Here is a 16,685-nt window from a genome sequence, read left to right on the forward strand (position 1 = left end):
CCTTCTTGGTGAACCGCGAGAGTGTCTGACTGTCTGGAACGCTTTGCTCAGGCAACGACAGTCGGTCAAGTTGTACAAATCTTGGGATGGTGGAGTCGAGGCGGCATGCTGACGATATGACCGGGACAGTGACGAGCGGCGAGCATGTCAAGGTTGACAGGGCTAGCGGATGCAGGCTGGCCGCTGGCGAAATCATGGGCCCGGGTCGTCGCCATGCTGGAAGTGAGTCCTTGCGTCTTTGGCGAAAGCAGCCGGCGGCTCTTGTCATGGGCGGTCGCTTGTTTCCTGCCCCCAAACTCTGGAGACACTGGAAATGACGACGGCTCACGGCCGCGGCAGAGCGGGGGCCAAAAACACACCTTGCCATGCGCCGGTAGCCTTCAAAAGGGGGGGAGGGTAGCAGGATGGCAGATCCCTCCATCAACCTCCCCCATCACGTGGCAGAGGTTAAGAGACGTATTATCAAGCACACATGTGTGCGTACGTGCACACTACCTCAGTTTCCTATATCACTACGGTGCAGTACGTGTACAGATACAGGACACTGCCATTATGCATCACTTAGCCCAATATCGCATCGCGGGGAGGTGGGCGATACGGCCGGTGAGGCCCGCGAGATGATGGTGTGTGCCAACCCTTGTAGCCTGGAGACCAATCACCGCGACACGGAAAATAGTTGGTGGGCATAGTCAAATTGTCTCTCACTCATGACATCGAGCCTACGGGAGATGAGAGACAAAGGTTGCAAAGAGAAAGGAGATATTTGCCATTCCACGGCTTGGAAGGGCAACGGTCTTGGACTCACGGGGGAGCTCGATTTGGGGATGGAGGCAAGGCGAGCAGGAACGGCGATGGGCACAAGCACGGCGGACATATCCCAGCCCAGGCCCGGCTAGCCCAGGTCGACCTACCGTCAAGCACAGTTCAGTTGAGTTGTGATACGTACTCCGTACAGCTGGAGCGACCAGACGCGGGTTGCAGAGGTCGTGGCTCACGCCCTCTCCCCAAGTCTCCAATGGCCTGTCGACACGCCCCCTCCTTTCTGCATACCATCCCCCCCCCTTGTTCATGCCTCGCCAGGGGACCCAGCTGGTGGCCGTGGAAGCGACGACAAACGCAAGTGGCTACTGGCAGCAGTATCGCGCGAGTACTTTGTGGCGGTCGAGTACCCGTGGGAAGCGCCATGCCGCGACCCAATGCTGCTCGTGTTTCCCGGGTTTAGCGACGAAGGACTGGGGTGTCTGGGAGGAATGGATCCGTATGTATGACCCAGGAAGGGGAGGAGAAGATGAAGAGAGGCGATACGGATGCCTCTTGCATGTTCAGACCAACACTTGCACACACACACACAGAGAGAGAGGAAGGGCGAGCGAGAGGAGGGGGCTCTATGTGTGGATGCAGCACTCAAGGTGGGATTTCGCGGGAGAAGGGAACCAGGATCAAGAAGAAAGTGAGTGAGGCCACACTCTGGGTACTTTTTGGAGAGATTTTGTAGTGTCTTTCTCTTGATCCGTACAGGATACAAAAGTAACGAGGCACCCGCCGAGACCAGCGTCTCGTCCCTGTTATCCCGAGAGGTATTTCTCGTTCCCTTGCAATTGCGGTCGCAGCCCAGCGTGGACGTTGAATACGGACGACGGACACACAGAGATCCTTCTTCTTAATTATTTGGCCATTGTAGTTGAGCTTTGGCGAGTGAGCGCGTAACATCGGGAGGGAAGAAAGAAAAAAAGAAAAAGGCTGGCTGGTTCCCGCACTATCAAGGGTAGCCCTTGGCTCGCCTACACCTCAGACTTTCGACAGTGCCGGCTTGTCAACGACTGGTTCATACCTGACCTTGCCTTGCTTTCCTTGCCCACCACGACGGCTACGGGGACGAACTAAGGCTGCGGCTACAGATGCCAGACGCTTCTGCGGATACATTCTACAGTTCATCGGAGTAGGTGCACTACGAACGGAGTACGGATACGACAGAGACAGAGCGCGCGAGAGAGAGAGTGGAAGAGTAAAGGTACCTCGAAACGATTAGATACCAAGACACGACCACGACCACCCCGACCACCACTTTCACACTCGAGGTTCGCTACCGCTACCACTACCACTTGCACTTCCACATGATATGAACATATTCCCTACCCTCTCCCCCCCCCTTCGTCACACTTACACTTTCTTGTCATCTCACTCTTTCGCCCATCCCACCCGTCAACATCCGACACCACCAAAACTATTTCCTCTTCACAGTCACGCAGCCTAACTCATCAGGCAGGGCAGATTCATTGCGCTCTACACGTTCACTCTCTACACCCCAGAGGCAAACGGTGCGCGGCAGGCAAGGTTCAAACATCGATACAGACGGATATCCCTACCCGTCCAGCATTCTTGACTTGAACTGGCATTTATACCGGGTTTAGCGGAATACATTGCAATCCGAGTCGCGTTACAGCCACAAGTCACCTCACCTTACCTCAGTGGCTCGCGACGTGGGAAATTGTCTCCTCACTCTTCAGTGTTCCACCCCCCGAACAGGCGCAGCATAATCGCGCGTCAAAAAACGCTCAAGCGCCGCCATACAAAGCAGCCATCATCCCTCGACTCGGACAAACCCCTGAGACGGGGAGAAAGGAAAGAGACGGGCCTTGAACAATTGGACACAAGGGCAGCGGCAAGAAGCTGGACTAATACTCCATTCTCATCCTTTTGATTTTTTGTCTTTCTCTTTCTCAACTTTGGGGAAAGAGAAGACGAGAGAGAGAAAGAGAGGCGCACGGTACCTTTAAGGAGAACAACGCCGGCGCAGTTTCCCCTTTGGTTCTTTTGATACTCTCTACTTCCTCGCAGGCGACACACCGAATCGCAGGCGCGAATATTCATCTGCCTGCTTCCGTCTCATACGCACACTCACAACAACACACATCTCACCACTGCCATCACCTCTCTCGGCACGGGCAACCATCCAACTACCACCGGTACGGCAAATTGCGAGCAAATTGCGGAGCTCATTGTCTACATTAGATCCCAATTTCGACCTTGAGCGTCCCCATCGTCATCGTCATTGTCATCCCTGGCCGGACGCAACCGCAATACGAACCCCGTCCGTCAAGCCAAGACCACGCATGCGCTGAACTGCTCCAAGGGCCGAGTTCATCTGGAGCACCTATTTCTTCTCCAACGCAGACAGAACATCGCATCTGCGGATACTCCTAGCTCGTTTCCTCGTGTCGGATCCAAGGCTGTACCAATCCTGGGTTACCGCCAGCAAACATAGCCAGGTACTACACAGTACACACAACTTTCAAGTCGAGTTGTTGTCAAGGCAGCCAAAAACTCCAGACAACATCCCAATAGGGATATTTCATGTGAGTGAATCTCTAACGTGTCTGCTGCCCAATGTTCGCTCCAACTCTTTTGCATCTGCATTTCTTGTCTCCTTCATCTGCCGCCCAAAGACCAAACAAGGCAAGGGCAGAAACTCTCTTGACGGCGTCGAGCATCCGTACAGGCCGGGACGCTGGGTCGGGCTGTTCCCATCCAATTTCTCTCACACATATTCATACACCAAGGGCTGCACAGCCTCAGGTCTCAGCGGCATCTTTCTCACCAATTTCTGCCCTTGTTCCACCCCCGGAGCGGATAAGACACCGCTCTCGCTCTCTCGTCCTTGTCGCACGTTCCCAAGACAAGGTACCTTGCCTTTTTTTTTTTTTTAACTGACGCACGCGCGCACAGCCCAGCAAGCAATTATTTGTCCCACACCCCTCCCCCCGCCGACGCCCACTAAAAAAGAAGGGAAGAAAAAAGTCCAAAGCTCAAGCTCCCGCGACCTCCGCGCGCCGCGTACCGAAGCACCACCGGCGGCAGAAAGCAGCAACAGCTCCAGCTGCTACCTTAGCTCCAGTTCCAGTCCCAGCACCACCTTGCCAGCTGCAGCTGCACCTGTACTTTGTACCAGCACTCTGTCCCGCCAGCAAAGAGTGTCATCATTGCGCTTGATTACCACCTCACTCTCTTTTTTTTTCCCTCTTGTGCAGATCTTTGAAAGGGACCAGGGGGTAACGCGAGGAAAGGAAAGAGGAAAAAAAAGAGAAGAAAACTTTACCCACCCCCACGACAAAGCAACGACTTGGATCTCAACCACGCCAGACAACAGGTCCCCATTTCTTACTCATCCACATCGACCTCTCACGGAAGATCACCTCCCAAGAGACTCTCCAAGTCCGGAAGATATCGAGGCGCCCTCCCTGTCTCAAAAAGCCGCTCGCTTGCTCGCCTCGGACCTTCAGCCCAACGCTATCATAGCTGTTGCTGAGTCCTTCTACATCTCCGTAGCTATTCCAGAGCAACATTCCGCTTAGCTTGGCTCGGCCCGAATCGCTGATTCTGGCTCTCATTGACGCGCGCGAACACCTGCGCACCCTTTTCGTCAACATCATCTCTGCCGAAGCTCCCCGCCGACTGACTATTCACTCACCACGCGACGATTATCCGTCAACTTACCTTGCCGCCGGTCGCTTGCTGCATCTGCGCAGCTATTCTACCACGGCACAAACATCGCTTGCTCGGCCTCACGCGCCTGCATAGCGACGTAACGACTTTCACCACTCAACGTCCGAGTCGGTGAGGTGCCGTTCTAAATCATGTCAACATTTACTGCCCTCAATGGGGGCTCACCAAAAACTTCAGAACCACCCAACCCGCCCGCCGACGCCAGTAGAGCCCCGTCAGACGAGCGCACCAATGGACAACCCGCCCTTCCTGAGCCCAAATCGACAGCCGCCGTAGAGCCCTCCCCAAGCCAGAGGGAGCCCTGGGCCGGCCCCAGCCAGGACAGATCCCCGTATCAAACGGCAACTTACCCCGACGTTGATGGCTCTCATAAGAGAAAGCGATCAAACTCAGTAGAGCTGAGGCGAGAAGCTCCCGGGCGTCAGGAAAAGTCCCCGGAGGCCGCTTCTCAACCCCACCCACCAGAATCACGTGAACCCTATGGAACGCCTTCGCGCGATCATCGCCCGTACGCTGAACGCGAAGATTCAAGGGAACAGGGTGAGTCATGGTATTCACGGGAGGGAAGAGAAAGAGAGAGGGAGAGGGAGGAGAGGGGTTACTACGATCAACCTTCTGCAACGTCTACCCAAGGTCAATCCGAGGAGCAAATTGGGGAGGCTCTGAGACGCGCTAACCAGATGGATGCGAATGATTACGACAACACCAGCCCTGACGGTGATGATCGATCTATGGCCTATGGATCTTACACCCCTGGCGGATCCCGTGATATGCTTCAATCCGACAAGGCGAAGAGAAAGCGAAACTTCAGTAACCGAACCAAGACGGGCTGTCTTACATGCCGAAGGAGGAAGAAGAAGTGTGACGAGCAGAAGCCAGAATGTAGGAGATGCCCTGATCTTTGCCATTTCTTGTTTGAGTGATAACGCTGACCCTTTTCCAGGTAGCAACTGTCTTCGTGGAGGCTTTGTCTGTGCAGGATATCCTCCGCAGCGAAATACGGCTTGGCAGAAGCCGGACAGCAAGGCCGCCGCCATCCCCTTGGAGTCCAAAGACCCCAGCTACGTCCCACCTGGTGCTTACGGTATGCCACAGCAAGCTCCTTACGGCAGCCAGCCAGCCGTCGGACCAAGACGAGAGGCATTACCTCCCTACCGCGGCCAGCCCTTGCGGATAGATCCTCCTCAGGGCCGACCCCTACTGACTGACGACGACCGGCCGACAGCCTCGACGATTCCCAGTGCATCGGTTGCAAGCCCCGAGACCAAGCTATCCGCCATTCCCTACACTCCAGCGAACGCCTTCCCGACGCCAATTAGTGCCCAAGGGCCTCCCCATGCCCCCTTCTCCGAGAGAAAGGACTACCAGCGTGTGCCCCCGTTGCACGACATTAGCAGGACTGTGCCGGAGCCGGAGACGCCTCATCCTGGCAACACGCTGCCGCAAATCAACATTCTGCACCCCACGAGGTCGAACAGCCCCATCCCGCAGCCTCCAGCAACTAGCAATGCACAAGTCGCCGCGCAGCTAGCCTTATCGCACACCCAGTTTTCTTCCAGCCGGTCTAGGACGACGAACAAGGAGGATATGCTTGCCGGCAAGCTCTACTACCCATTTGATAAGGAGCTTGTCCTTGAGCGCGAACGGTGCAGCGCTGCATGTTGGCGATTCAACAACTCGACGAACCCCAACAATGGTGTCTCGCCAACCGAGCGAGGCCGCCTGTTCCGTGAGATTTTGCAGCCTCGCGACCCTATCCAAATTTCGCCAACAGTTGCATCGCCAGTGACCAACATTGGAAGAGTGGGCGAAGACGTTGTTGTGGAAGCGCCATTCACTTGCGACTACGGGTACAATATCTCTCTTGGGAAGAATGTCGTTGTTGGCCGAAGTTGCACCATCATCGACACCTGCGAGGTCAAGATTGGCGACAATTGCCACATTGGACCGAACGTGAGCATTTACGCGGCAACGCTACCCACCGACCCTAAGAAGCGCTTAGGTAGCAGGGGCCCTCAACTTGGCAAGCCTGTCACCATCGAAGAGGACTGCTTCATTGGTGGAGGCGTCATTATCCTGCCAGGCGTCAGGATTGGGCGCGGAAGCACCGTTGGGGCCGGTGCGGTTGTCACCAAGGTATGTCGTCGACATGCGCTCCCTCATTATGAAACTCTAGTCTAACATATGCTGCAGGACGTCCCTCCCTTCACCATCGCTGTCGGCAACAACGCTAGAATTATCCGCGGCATTTCCTCCTAAGACAGCACTTGGTCTCTGTCTGCTTCCCTATCTCTTCCTCGCTGCTATGATACCCAGCTGCGTCTCATTGTACAAAAGCGTGTGTGTATGTGTTGCGATTTTTTTTATCTTATTCCATTTATTCCATATCATTTCTTATTATTGTTTCTACGATTTGGAGCCAAGCGCAAGGAGCAAGAGAGGGAACCGCCAAAAAAGAGCCAGGCGTTTTCTAATACATTGGTTTCCTTGATACGAAGCTGGCTTGATGGGGAAACAGGCCCCATGGGCCTAGCTAAGCTAGTTGGAGAGAAAAGCACGAGGAGGCACCGGTTGCGTGGGGGTTTAGCTCTGGTAGCTCGAGACGGAGGCCGGATGGACCAGCTTACTTTACATTGACAGCAAAAGGCTGTCAGTGCACAAGAGGAGGCAAACAGTGTTGATGCGTTGTGTGTTGTGTGTATGTATCTTGATGCTGCCTAGGCAACGAGATGTCGGGCATGTCGTCCGGCATAAGATCGGTAGCTTTATTGCATGAGGCAAATGAAAGTTGTTGCCAGACATGACGTCGATGAATCTATTCAACTTGTGCTGTGCAATGTGAATAAGCCCCACTGGTGGATGGAGATCGAGATGCAAGTTCAACTACTGCTGTCTGTCTCGATCCTGCCGCTCCTCATAGACGCGGGCACATGACGTGCCAAACTAGCCCTATGAGACAGTAGCGTGCAGCGTCAAAATGTTTCAAGCTTGTCAAGAAAATTTCGGCCTCTCCTTGGCCTCATTGGCCAGCCTATACTCTCTGTACAGATGGGATGACGGGATCACGAAAGAAAAAAAGAAACGGTGGAGAATTAGGGGTCATGGCGCGGTAGAAGACTGAGACTGGTCGGATATGAAGTAGTCCGATAGACCACAGACGCCAGCCAGCACGCGCCGTGTAAGTGATGATGGATAGAAGTAGGTACGTAGGTCAGGTATGCCGTTGCTCTTTTCCGCAGTGGCGTGTAGTATCGAAATGTTTCAAGATCCAGGGGTAGCAGCACGGCGTTTGGATCGTGCAGCAGGTCTGCAAGAGTAAAGAGCGGCCTTGCCGATACGAAGATGGGATGATGGGGGATCACGGAGCAGGCAGAGACCAGCTACTCATTGTGTATAGGACTTTTGAGTTAGAGTAGGGTCATGGCGGTAAGATGAATACTTGGATAGGCGCTTCGATACGAATGCCATGTTGAGGGCAGAGTAGCACAGATGCCGGTGGGATTCATTTCAGCCTTAGCGGTTGTTTCTTCCTACGTGCCAGAGGGCGTTAGGTGTAGGTTGCGTTCAATATCTCGGGCCGTGCGTGTGAAGTCCGAGAGACGGCCGCCCCGATGTACGGCCCGCGGTCGTGGTGAGGAATGCAGCGCTAGTGGCGCTAATGATATCCCATTCCAGCAATCGATGGGAAAAGAAGTACGAGAATGTGTGGGCACTGGAGTGATCCTCGGATCCGGATACGTGTGCTATTGTTGGATAATCTGTACGGGTATGTAAGTGTATGTAAAGTGAGATTTTGGGTGCACGCGAACGGCGGATTTACATGTACGCCAGGCGTTTTTGCATTGTAAGAGGTGCCAGGCTAAACATAGTTGTTAACAAGAGGCTTGAATTTTGATGTTCATGTGTTCATTGGACGGCATAGGGCGTTTGACGGATGGCGGAAAACGAGGAGGGAAAGTGTTTGGACGTTTTCTTTGGAGAGGGGTGAGGAGGCGTGTAGGGAGGGGTTGAGAGGATGACAATAAACCATAGTAGGTAAAAAGGGGGAGAGATACCACGATTGAGTTTTGAGAAAAAGGTCTATGTCTCTTTGGGCACTGCTGTCCCTGTCAGTCAGAAACATTTTGACTTGCTCTCTCTATCAAGCTCTTCCTTGGTCTCCTGTCTGGTTAACATGTGCAAGGTGGGAGAGACGCACACACATACACACTACTAGAGAGTGAACGGACGAGAGTATGCGGAGTGTTTTGATTCCATCATCGTAAGAGTCCGTTTGAGAGGAGGTTCGTGTAGATGTTTCGGCGTTTAGGAAAGAAAGTTGGGACGTTCCCGATAGAGAGACCAAAGAGGGGGAGAGGACAAGGGACAGGGTTGTGTCATATCGTGGTTCGTTCCAGTGGTTTAATTAATTTCGCTGTAAACTCGACTTAGAGATGCGAGATTTGCCTTGGCTCTGCATGTTCTCACGGTTTAATTGTTCATCGGTAAAGCTTCTCCGAACCGCTCGGACGTTTCTTCTTTCATGTAGTCTAGTGTAGTAAAGGAGGGGGTAAAGAGCAATGTCATAGAGAAGACGCTTACCGTTGCTTTCTGCCTTCTTTACAGAAAAGAAGTCAAAGAGAATGGACGTGCTCATCGAATGCAGTCGCTCGTGCCGAAAGGTAATCAATGACACATGGACGTCTATAAATGGTATACAAGCTCGATGCAGAAAAGCGGCGTTTCTGACAGCTGTAAAGCTGAGCTCTAAAAAGAACTTCGGTGTATCCCGATATATTGTGGCATACGGCGGTGGTGATTTCTCTCGTTTTCTTGTTCGTGGTGTCGATGAGATGATGTTCAATGGAAGTTGAAGCTTATGGATGCCTACAATTGGTAAGGTACGTATTAGAGCCGGAGATATGATGTTTCCAAAAGGGGAAGGCGTAAAAGCCGGGGATTAACCCCGACTAACAAGCACCTTCCAAAGTTCCTCCTCCTCCTTTCCTATGCTTGTGATGACGATTGCTCTCCTTCCATTGCTCACTGACATTGGTCACGTTTCCGGGAAACTTGCATCTCCATTGCTCTTACGGGTACTGCTCCATACTCTTTTCTGCTTCTTCCTCAAGAGAAACAAGCAGCTAAACTCCGGATCACTTGCATCCCAGATCGGTAATCCATCTCGGACCTCGTCTTACCTCACTTCGCCCAAGCTCACTCCTCTACACGCTACTCTACGGGAATCTGGGACATCAACTCGGCCCATAGCCATCACCCCACACCCCGAAGATCTTATCCAAGGGGGTGTATTCCAAAGAAAAGGGGTGAAGAGAAGGAAGAGTGCCTTAGATCGAGGGTAGGGTAGCAGAGCCGACTCGGCCGGCGCAAAGAAGAGGGAACGAACCATGTCATCCGCGTCGGACATCACTCAGTTCACGTCCGTCTTCCGTGCTCAGTCTCTGTCCGACGGCCAGCGCAGGGTGACAAAGCGCAACCGTCAACCCGTCTCGTGCCTAGCCTGCCGCGCGCGGAAGCTACGATGCGATCGCGCACTCCCATGCGGTGCGTGTGTTAGGCGCGGGGACGAGGGGGCATGCAAGTTTGGGGCTGCTGCCCCTGCCTCAGCTTCTACTTCTGCTTCTGCACCTGCACCTGCATCTGCATCTACACCATCTACATCTGCTTCTGTCTCTGCCTCTGCGTCAGGCGGCGCTAATGCTGTCACCGGCACCGGTTCTATTACCGTTTCTGGAAGCGATGCTATTCCTGTCACCTCTGGTGGAGGCATTGGGAATACTCCGACCTCGACCACTCGTGCAGACGGGAATCTAGCCGCTGTCACTTCAGATGGAGCTACTCGTCATCGACGTGGGAGCGGAGCGGGACAGCAGCCGCGTCCGGAGGTTCACTTCCGCCTCCGAAAATTGGAGGATATGGTCCAGGACCTCGTCCGGAGGGGCATGAATTCATCCAAAGACCGTGACCGGAACGGCCCCCAGTCCACCCCGGCACCGGCCTCAGGACCCGGCCCCACCAAGTCCACCGGGACCGTCAACGCCGTGCCGACACCACCGACGGATTCGGAACCACTCCAGAGCGGAAGCAGCAGCACCGGCGATGACTCCCCAGCCCCGATTGCTATCGACGGAGACGACGCCTACTACGGCGCAACGCACTGGACCGCTCTCCTCCATCACATCCGCGAGATCAAAACGGCCCTTGAGCCGGATCCTACCGTTGCTCCTGAACATCCCGAAGGTGGCGCCTGCTCCATCGGCCCAGACTTCCTCTTCGGCGCCGTCGTGCCCGTCTCCCTGCCGGAGGTTCTCTACAGCCTCCCGCCACGACAGGACCTCGAGAAGCTACTCGGCGTCTACTTCAACGCTAGGTTCACCGCCGTGCCCTTTATCCACGTCGGCCGCTTCCAACGCGAGTACGCCGCTTTCTGGGCCAACCCGGAGTCGATGAGCTGGCTCTGGATCAGTATCTTGTTTTCCATAATATCAAACGCCACCGTCATCGTCCGCGGTAAGGGTAACGCCGAAGCACTCGGCCTCAACCCTGCAAAACTCAAAGAGGCCTCGGCGTATTCGGGTCGCGCGGTGCAGTGCCTCATCAAGGGCAACTACCTCGCCGCGAGACCCTACTCAGTCGAAGCGACGCTCCTCGTCGCCTACTCCCGCGTACTAGGCAGCAGGGACATGGACCCGGTCCTCTGGAACATGTTCGGCGTCGCCACGCGCCTGGCCCAGCGCCGCGGCTACCATCTCGAGCCCTCGCACCTCTCGGTACCCATCACCCCCTTTGACGCCGAGATGCGCCGCCGCGCCTGGTTTTACTGCGAGGCGTTTGACCTCCTGCTGTCCTTCCAGCTCGGCATGCCGGCCATCGTCCACGAAGGCGACAACGACGCCGTCGGGCCCGAGAACCACCCGGACGAAGACTTTGACGAGAACACGACGACGATGCCGCCGCCTCGCCCGCCGACGGAAGCCACGCCTTCGCTCTACTACTGCTATAAGTCGAAACTCTGCCGGATCCTTCGGCGCGTCATCCGCCACGCCCTATCCCCCGCGCAGCCCGCCTACGCCGAAACCCAAGTCCTCAACGACACCTTGCACGCCTGGCACGCCGCCCTGCCCGCTGTGCTGCGCGTGAGGCCGATCCGGGAGACGGGCTTCACGGAGCAGAATCATACGGTCATGCAGCGGCTGATGCTGGAGCTGATGTACAGTAAGGCGCTGTGCGTGCTGCACCGGCGGTACCTAAGCAGGGAAAAGGGGTGCTATAACGGGGACCCGCGCTTCGCTTCGTCGAGGGAGATCTGCAGGGCTGCGGCGCTGCGGGTGTTGGATTTGCATGCCGAGTTTGATCGGGAGGCGAGCCCCGGGGGTAGGTTATTTGAGGATCGGTACATGTTGAGTAGTCTGACGTTGCATGATTTCATGATTGCTGCCATGGTTGTTTGTTTGGATCTGAATGAGAGTACGGATACGAGGTATGTTCTCTCGTCTTAGGAGCTGCTCCTTTCTTGGCCGGAAAGGGGGTTACGAGGAGAATAGCGGGCTTGAGGATGTCTGAGTTATCTTTGCTAACAACTGGGGAAAAGTGACGAAGACTATGAACGAAAAATGGAGGCCCTCAAGACAGCAAGCGAGATCTGGTCGCGGAGGTCAGACTGCTCCAAGGACGCAAGGCACGCGGCGGCGGTCCTGCGGGCCATGGTCCAGCGCATATCGCGCCAGAGGAAGCAGCAGCACACCGACAACATCACAAGCACGACGGCAACGGCTGAGACGGCAGCGAATACAGGCAGTAGTAGTTTCGATGGCCCATATCGAGACCCGGCTCTGTTCAGCGAGTCGTTGTCTCTGCACTCTGGGTTTGGAGATGTTGATGGCTTGCGTTGTCGGACGCCAGGCCAGGGCCAGGGTTTCCTTGGAGAGGGGGCGTATCAGAGTGATGAGTTTGATTTTATGGCGTTGGATAATGCTTTGAACGATCCTGCTAGTGTGGACTGGGTAAGTTTTGACAGAAGATGCTTCCCTGGAGAATTATGATCTGGAGAGATTATGAACTGACGATTGACGCAGAGCATGTTGGATCAATACTTGATGCTGGACCGGGCTGGGGAACTGGCGATGGACGTGTCCCTCGAATAAGATCCTTTCCCTGTTGTCATTTATACTGTGATGCTAGCAGGAAGAGGAGGATCATAGTCTGCTGTCAACAGGCAAGGTGACCTCGAAATAGATCGCCAGGGAAATGAAACTGGCTTCATCCTCCAACTCTAGCCGTATATTCAAGGCCGCACCGGTCCCTCCGAGGGTCTACTCGTTTCCCGCATGGGAGTGAGAGTAACGAGACTTGGTAACCTCTCGGTGCGCCTCTTCGAGGAGACGTTCCAAGTCCTCTATAATATCGTTATCGTCGCTAGTCTCCGATATATTATTTACGTAGAGCTTGTCCCTAGGCTAGTCCCGATGTGACAGCCAATTGTCCAGAATCCTGGGCTGAGCCGAGGTAGGCACAACTCTCACTCATCTCACCCAGCACCCCTTACACGCACTGAAGACATATCCCTCAGGGAATACACCTCCAGTGGCAAACATCTCTCCACGAGGTAAGGTAGCTATGTTGGAAGGAGTCCTTCGGGGCTTTTTGATGTCTGAATGGTTACTGACCTTGCATCCCGAGGTGGCCTTCCTGCTGGCGAAGCATGTGGAAGAAGCCGCCAAGTTTTGGCAATGGTCGTTACACTGTTGCCTGCAAGAAGGGATTGGAGCCTGGTATGGGCGTATTTGTAGTGAATGATATCTACCCAGACCACGAGAGAGGCTCGAGTTTACGAGTACCTTACTGAGTGGACATCACCGCAGAGCGAATCCCGGATACCATCTCAAACGAACACCAAGGCCGATTCTCACACTGGATAGACATCCCCTGACCGTCTTTCCCAGGTCAAGAATATCACACAGATACAACTCCGTCTCGGCATCTACGCCAGCCCAGTCCATCAACCACATCATCCAAGGACCACGGCTCATGCCAGCTTTGCAAGAGGTCGACAAACACATCATCTCAACATCCGTCACGCTCCTTCTACACGGACACGCCTACCTATCAAAGTCTCGTATGATCCATCCCAGTGGCTTGCATTTTCATAAAGATCGATTCAAGTATCTGACCTACGCTAGATTAGATCTCGTCACGCGAAGTAGGCAGTTCGAAATCCACCTCTCAGAATCTAATACGCCAGTCATGTGTATGTATATGGTGAACTTGGTGACCTGAGCAACAACGGGGCTAACATAACCCAACACGCTTGAGACAGGCATTCGACTTTATACGTTCCTGTTCCCTGGCAATGAAAACAGCAGGCAAACAAGTCTTCCATTCTTGTTGAAGTTGTTTTCGCAGCATGAAGCCTGGAGATTCAAAGTGCTCCGCCATGACGCTAGTTCATCTCGATAGGCCAAAACGAACATCTCGTATCGTACACGCATCAGAGTCAGTTCCGGCAACTGCATCATCATATCGAGGAAGGGTGGCATGTCACATCAGGAAACGCAGAGGTCATTGAGTGGTGTAGTGTAAAGTTTCATGTCCATTGTATCCCTCTCTCTCTCTCTCTCTTCTGTCTATCGGCCTCCACACAACTCTCTCCCCAAAATATCTCTCAACCGCCGTCTCGCATTCACCAATCTCTCTCCCCAACAGCGCAGTCGCCTCAAGCTGTGCCGGACACGGCGAGCCCTATTATCAACTTTAACGAAAACGTGCGGCAGAACCTAACCCAATGCTTAAAAACCCCTGCAACCGCCATGCGCCGTGCTGCGCTGTACATTATCAAGTTGTATGTTTTTTGTTTCTCTCCTTAGAAACAGAAAGTTCTTAGTTAAAGAAGGTCCCCATTCCCGAGGTGAGATTTCCATGCCAGTGATTTTATGATGCCCCGACGACCTCCAGAAGCAGAGACGTCGTCGACGCACAGATGAAGAGAAAACCAGAAAGAAAGGCTAGTGTGTTCGTCATTATCCCGGAATAGCCAGTGTGCGCGCTGGATGCTACTCCGTGGTCGTCATGCGGGAAAAAAGTGTAGCTCAGAGGATGAATAAGTTTTCGTCGGAAAAGATGAAGAGTGACGGACAAAGGGGATTGGTGGGTGGTGGATAAGTCGTCAACCAGGTGTGACCGCCTGGTTTTCTCAAACATCGATCCGGCATCTGGCTGGGTTTGTCCAGTGGGCATTTATATAGTGGTGAGGTGTAGTCTTAGCCGTCCTTGTGGCAACACGAACATAAACAGAAGTCAAGATTCTAGCCTATGGAATTGTTAGTGACACGGTCCGACGATGCGTGAGACACAGAGAGATACATACCACAGCAAAGCACCTTCATGAACTTTTGGAAGCCTGTAGGTTGAGGCTCGGCAGGACGGCCATTAGGAGGGGCCGGCTGCTGGTTCATCGTTGTCTGTTGAGGAACGTTCTGGGGGAGGTTGCGGTTGCTGTTCTGAAACTGGGCCTGAGTTGAGCCGGTGGGGGTGGCCATGTCCCGAAGACCCCCGACTCCGGAGCCCCGTTGCGCGTTCAAGGCGCCGGGGGCGTTTGGTTGACCTCTCGACTTCGCCATCTGCTTGATCGGAGAAGGAGGCGGGGGTTGCGCGGCGTTTAAACGGCCGACTGTCAGGTTGTTGGGGTTGTTGGGGTTTGCAGCACCGCCCCGATGGCCGCTGTGAAGCTCCATCTGAGACGGGCCGGGTCGAGCATTTGGGTTGTGCAGGTATCCGGGGTTGTGGCCCTTCATGGCATCCCATCCCTTCCCGTTGTCCTTGGAGATCTTCATCCAGTCGTACTCGCCGTCCTCGACCTCGCCGGTGTTCTTCAGGGCCTGTGTGAAGAGCTCGCGGAGGTAGTCGTAGTCGGGGGTGTCCTCGAAACCGAGATTCCGTACGTAGGTCAAGTACTTGTTGAACTCATCGGGAAATCCTTCGCAGAGGTCCTTGATAGGGGTGGTCTGCTTCTTCTCACCAATCTTCTCGTACTTCTGCTTGTTTGTTGCAGCCTTCAGTCCTTGCCAGGGAAGCCCGCCACGAAGGAAGTACATAAAGACGTGACCGAGAGCCTCGAGATCATCACGGCGGGATTGTTCACGACCGAGATGGGTGTTGATACTCATGTATCGGGCGGTACCGGACAGCGACTTTCGCTCTCTGTAAGGGATGTGCTGCTTCGTCTTAGGATCGCGGTACTGCTTGGCCATGCCAAAATCGACAACGTGAATCACGTTGGCGGCTTTGGTGCCCGGTCTGCCGATCAGGAAGTTGTCGGGCTTGATGTCACGGTAGATGAGGTTCTTCTCGTGAATGGTTTGCACTCTCGACAGCTGTATCATTCGTTAGTCGATTGACATTATGATAAGGCTGGCCGTAACTCACCATCTGCTTGGCAACCATGACGACGGTCTTGATGGTGAACCTTCGGCCGCAGTGGTCGAAGAGATCCTCAAGGGAGGGACCAAGAAGGTCGATCACGAGGATGTTGTGCAGACCCTCCTGTCCGAAGTAGTAGACGTTGGGAATGCCAGCTTCAAAACAGTCAGTAATGCCATCGAGCGAAAGATTGTGGTATGGACATACGGCATCCGACGAGAATCTTGTACGTCCGGTACTCATCTCGCAATTGAGGTGCGTCGCTTTTACGCGGCTCCTACGACGAGAGAGAATATTAGCACGATGTTGACGCAATGTTGAGCGACCGCGACGCCCTTGAACGACGCGGTATCTGATTGAGTGAAGTCGGCGACGTACAAATTTGATGGCGACCTGTTGGTTATTCAGGAGGTTGGTGCCCTCGAAAATGACACCGAAAGATCCCTCTCCAATCTTCTTTCCCACACGGTAGTGCACGCCGACGACGTTGCTCGATGAGGAAGCCATTGCGTCGAAGGCCTACGTCCTCTTACGGACCGTAGTGTCGGGGCAAAGGCAGGGCCTGGATGCTCGGTTCAATCGTGTCGGTTGTCGGTCGAGGCGGTCTGATGGAGTCGATCGGGGGTTGGTGTATGAAGGTGGAAAAAAAATGGACGATATGTCTAAAAGGACGATGAGGGTCGCAGGTCAGCTAGCTGCTCGTTATCCCGATGCCCATTTGAGCTGACTTGGTTTCGGGGAGGCGAAATCAGGCCGAGAGGACGGGA

General features: G+C 54.2%; 5 protein-coding genes across 5 annotated transcripts; 4 read left to right on the plus strand and 1 right to left on the minus strand.

The window, feature by feature from the left end:
• Nucleotides 1-86: 86 nt before the first annotated feature.
• Nucleotides 87-1,664, plus strand: CCOS01_08790 (uncharacterized protein; the record flags this gene model as incomplete). The annotated part of the gene is made up of 5 exons (XM_060456951.1): nucleotides 87-222; nucleotides 541-679; nucleotides 956-1,258; nucleotides 1,353-1,450; nucleotides 1,519-1,664. The coding sequence occupies 5 exons, from the start codon at nucleotides 87-89 to the stop codon at nucleotides 1,662-1,664; spliced, it is 822 nt and encodes a 273-aa protein (XP_060313225.1).
• Nucleotides 1,665-2,119: 455 nt separating this feature from the next.
• Nucleotides 2,120-2,254, plus strand: CCOS01_08791 (uncharacterized protein; the record flags this gene model as incomplete). The annotated part of the gene is made up of 1 exon (XM_060456952.1): nucleotides 2,120-2,254. The coding sequence occupies one exon, from the start codon at nucleotides 2,120-2,122 to the stop codon at nucleotides 2,252-2,254; it is 135 nt and encodes a 44-aa protein (XP_060313226.1).
• A 2,380-nt stretch (nucleotides 2,255-4,634) lies between these two features.
• CCOS01_08792 (bacterial transferase hexapeptide) lies at nucleotides 4,635-6,762 on the plus strand (the record flags this gene model as incomplete). Its single annotated transcript, XM_060456953.1, has 3 exons — nucleotides 4,635-5,385; nucleotides 5,447-6,639; nucleotides 6,697-6,762. The coding sequence occupies 3 exons, from the start codon at nucleotides 4,635-4,637 to the stop codon at nucleotides 6,760-6,762; spliced, it is 2,010 nt and encodes a 669-aa protein (XP_060313227.1).
• A 3,128-nt stretch (nucleotides 6,763-9,890) lies between these two features.
• On the plus strand, nucleotides 9,891-12,647 carry CCOS01_08793 (uncharacterized protein; the record flags this gene model as incomplete). The annotated part of the gene is made up of 3 exons (XM_060456954.1): nucleotides 9,891-11,983; nucleotides 12,095-12,506; nucleotides 12,579-12,647. The coding sequence occupies 3 exons, from the start codon at nucleotides 9,891-9,893 to the stop codon at nucleotides 12,645-12,647; spliced, it is 2,574 nt and encodes an 857-aa protein (XP_060313228.1).
• Nucleotides 12,648-14,804: 2,157 nt separating this feature from the next.
• Nucleotides 14,805-16,425, minus strand: CCOS01_08794 (uncharacterized protein; the record flags this gene model as incomplete). Its single annotated transcript, XM_060456955.1, has 5 exons — nucleotides 14,805-14,809; nucleotides 14,867-15,872; nucleotides 15,925-16,073; nucleotides 16,126-16,195; nucleotides 16,297-16,425. 5 exons carry the CDS (start codon nucleotides 16,423-16,425, stop codon nucleotides 14,805-14,807), a joined length of 1,359 nt encoding a protein of 452 aa, XP_060313229.1.
• Nucleotides 16,426-16,685: the final 260 nt, after the last annotated feature.

Source organism: Colletotrichum costaricense (assembly GCF_030867565.1).
Source record: "Colletotrichum costaricense strain IMI 309622 chromosome Unknown Scaffold_8.1, whole genome shotgun sequence".
Classification (NCBI taxonomy): Eukaryota; Fungi; Ascomycota; class Sordariomycetes; order Glomerellales; family Glomerellaceae; genus Colletotrichum; species Colletotrichum costaricense.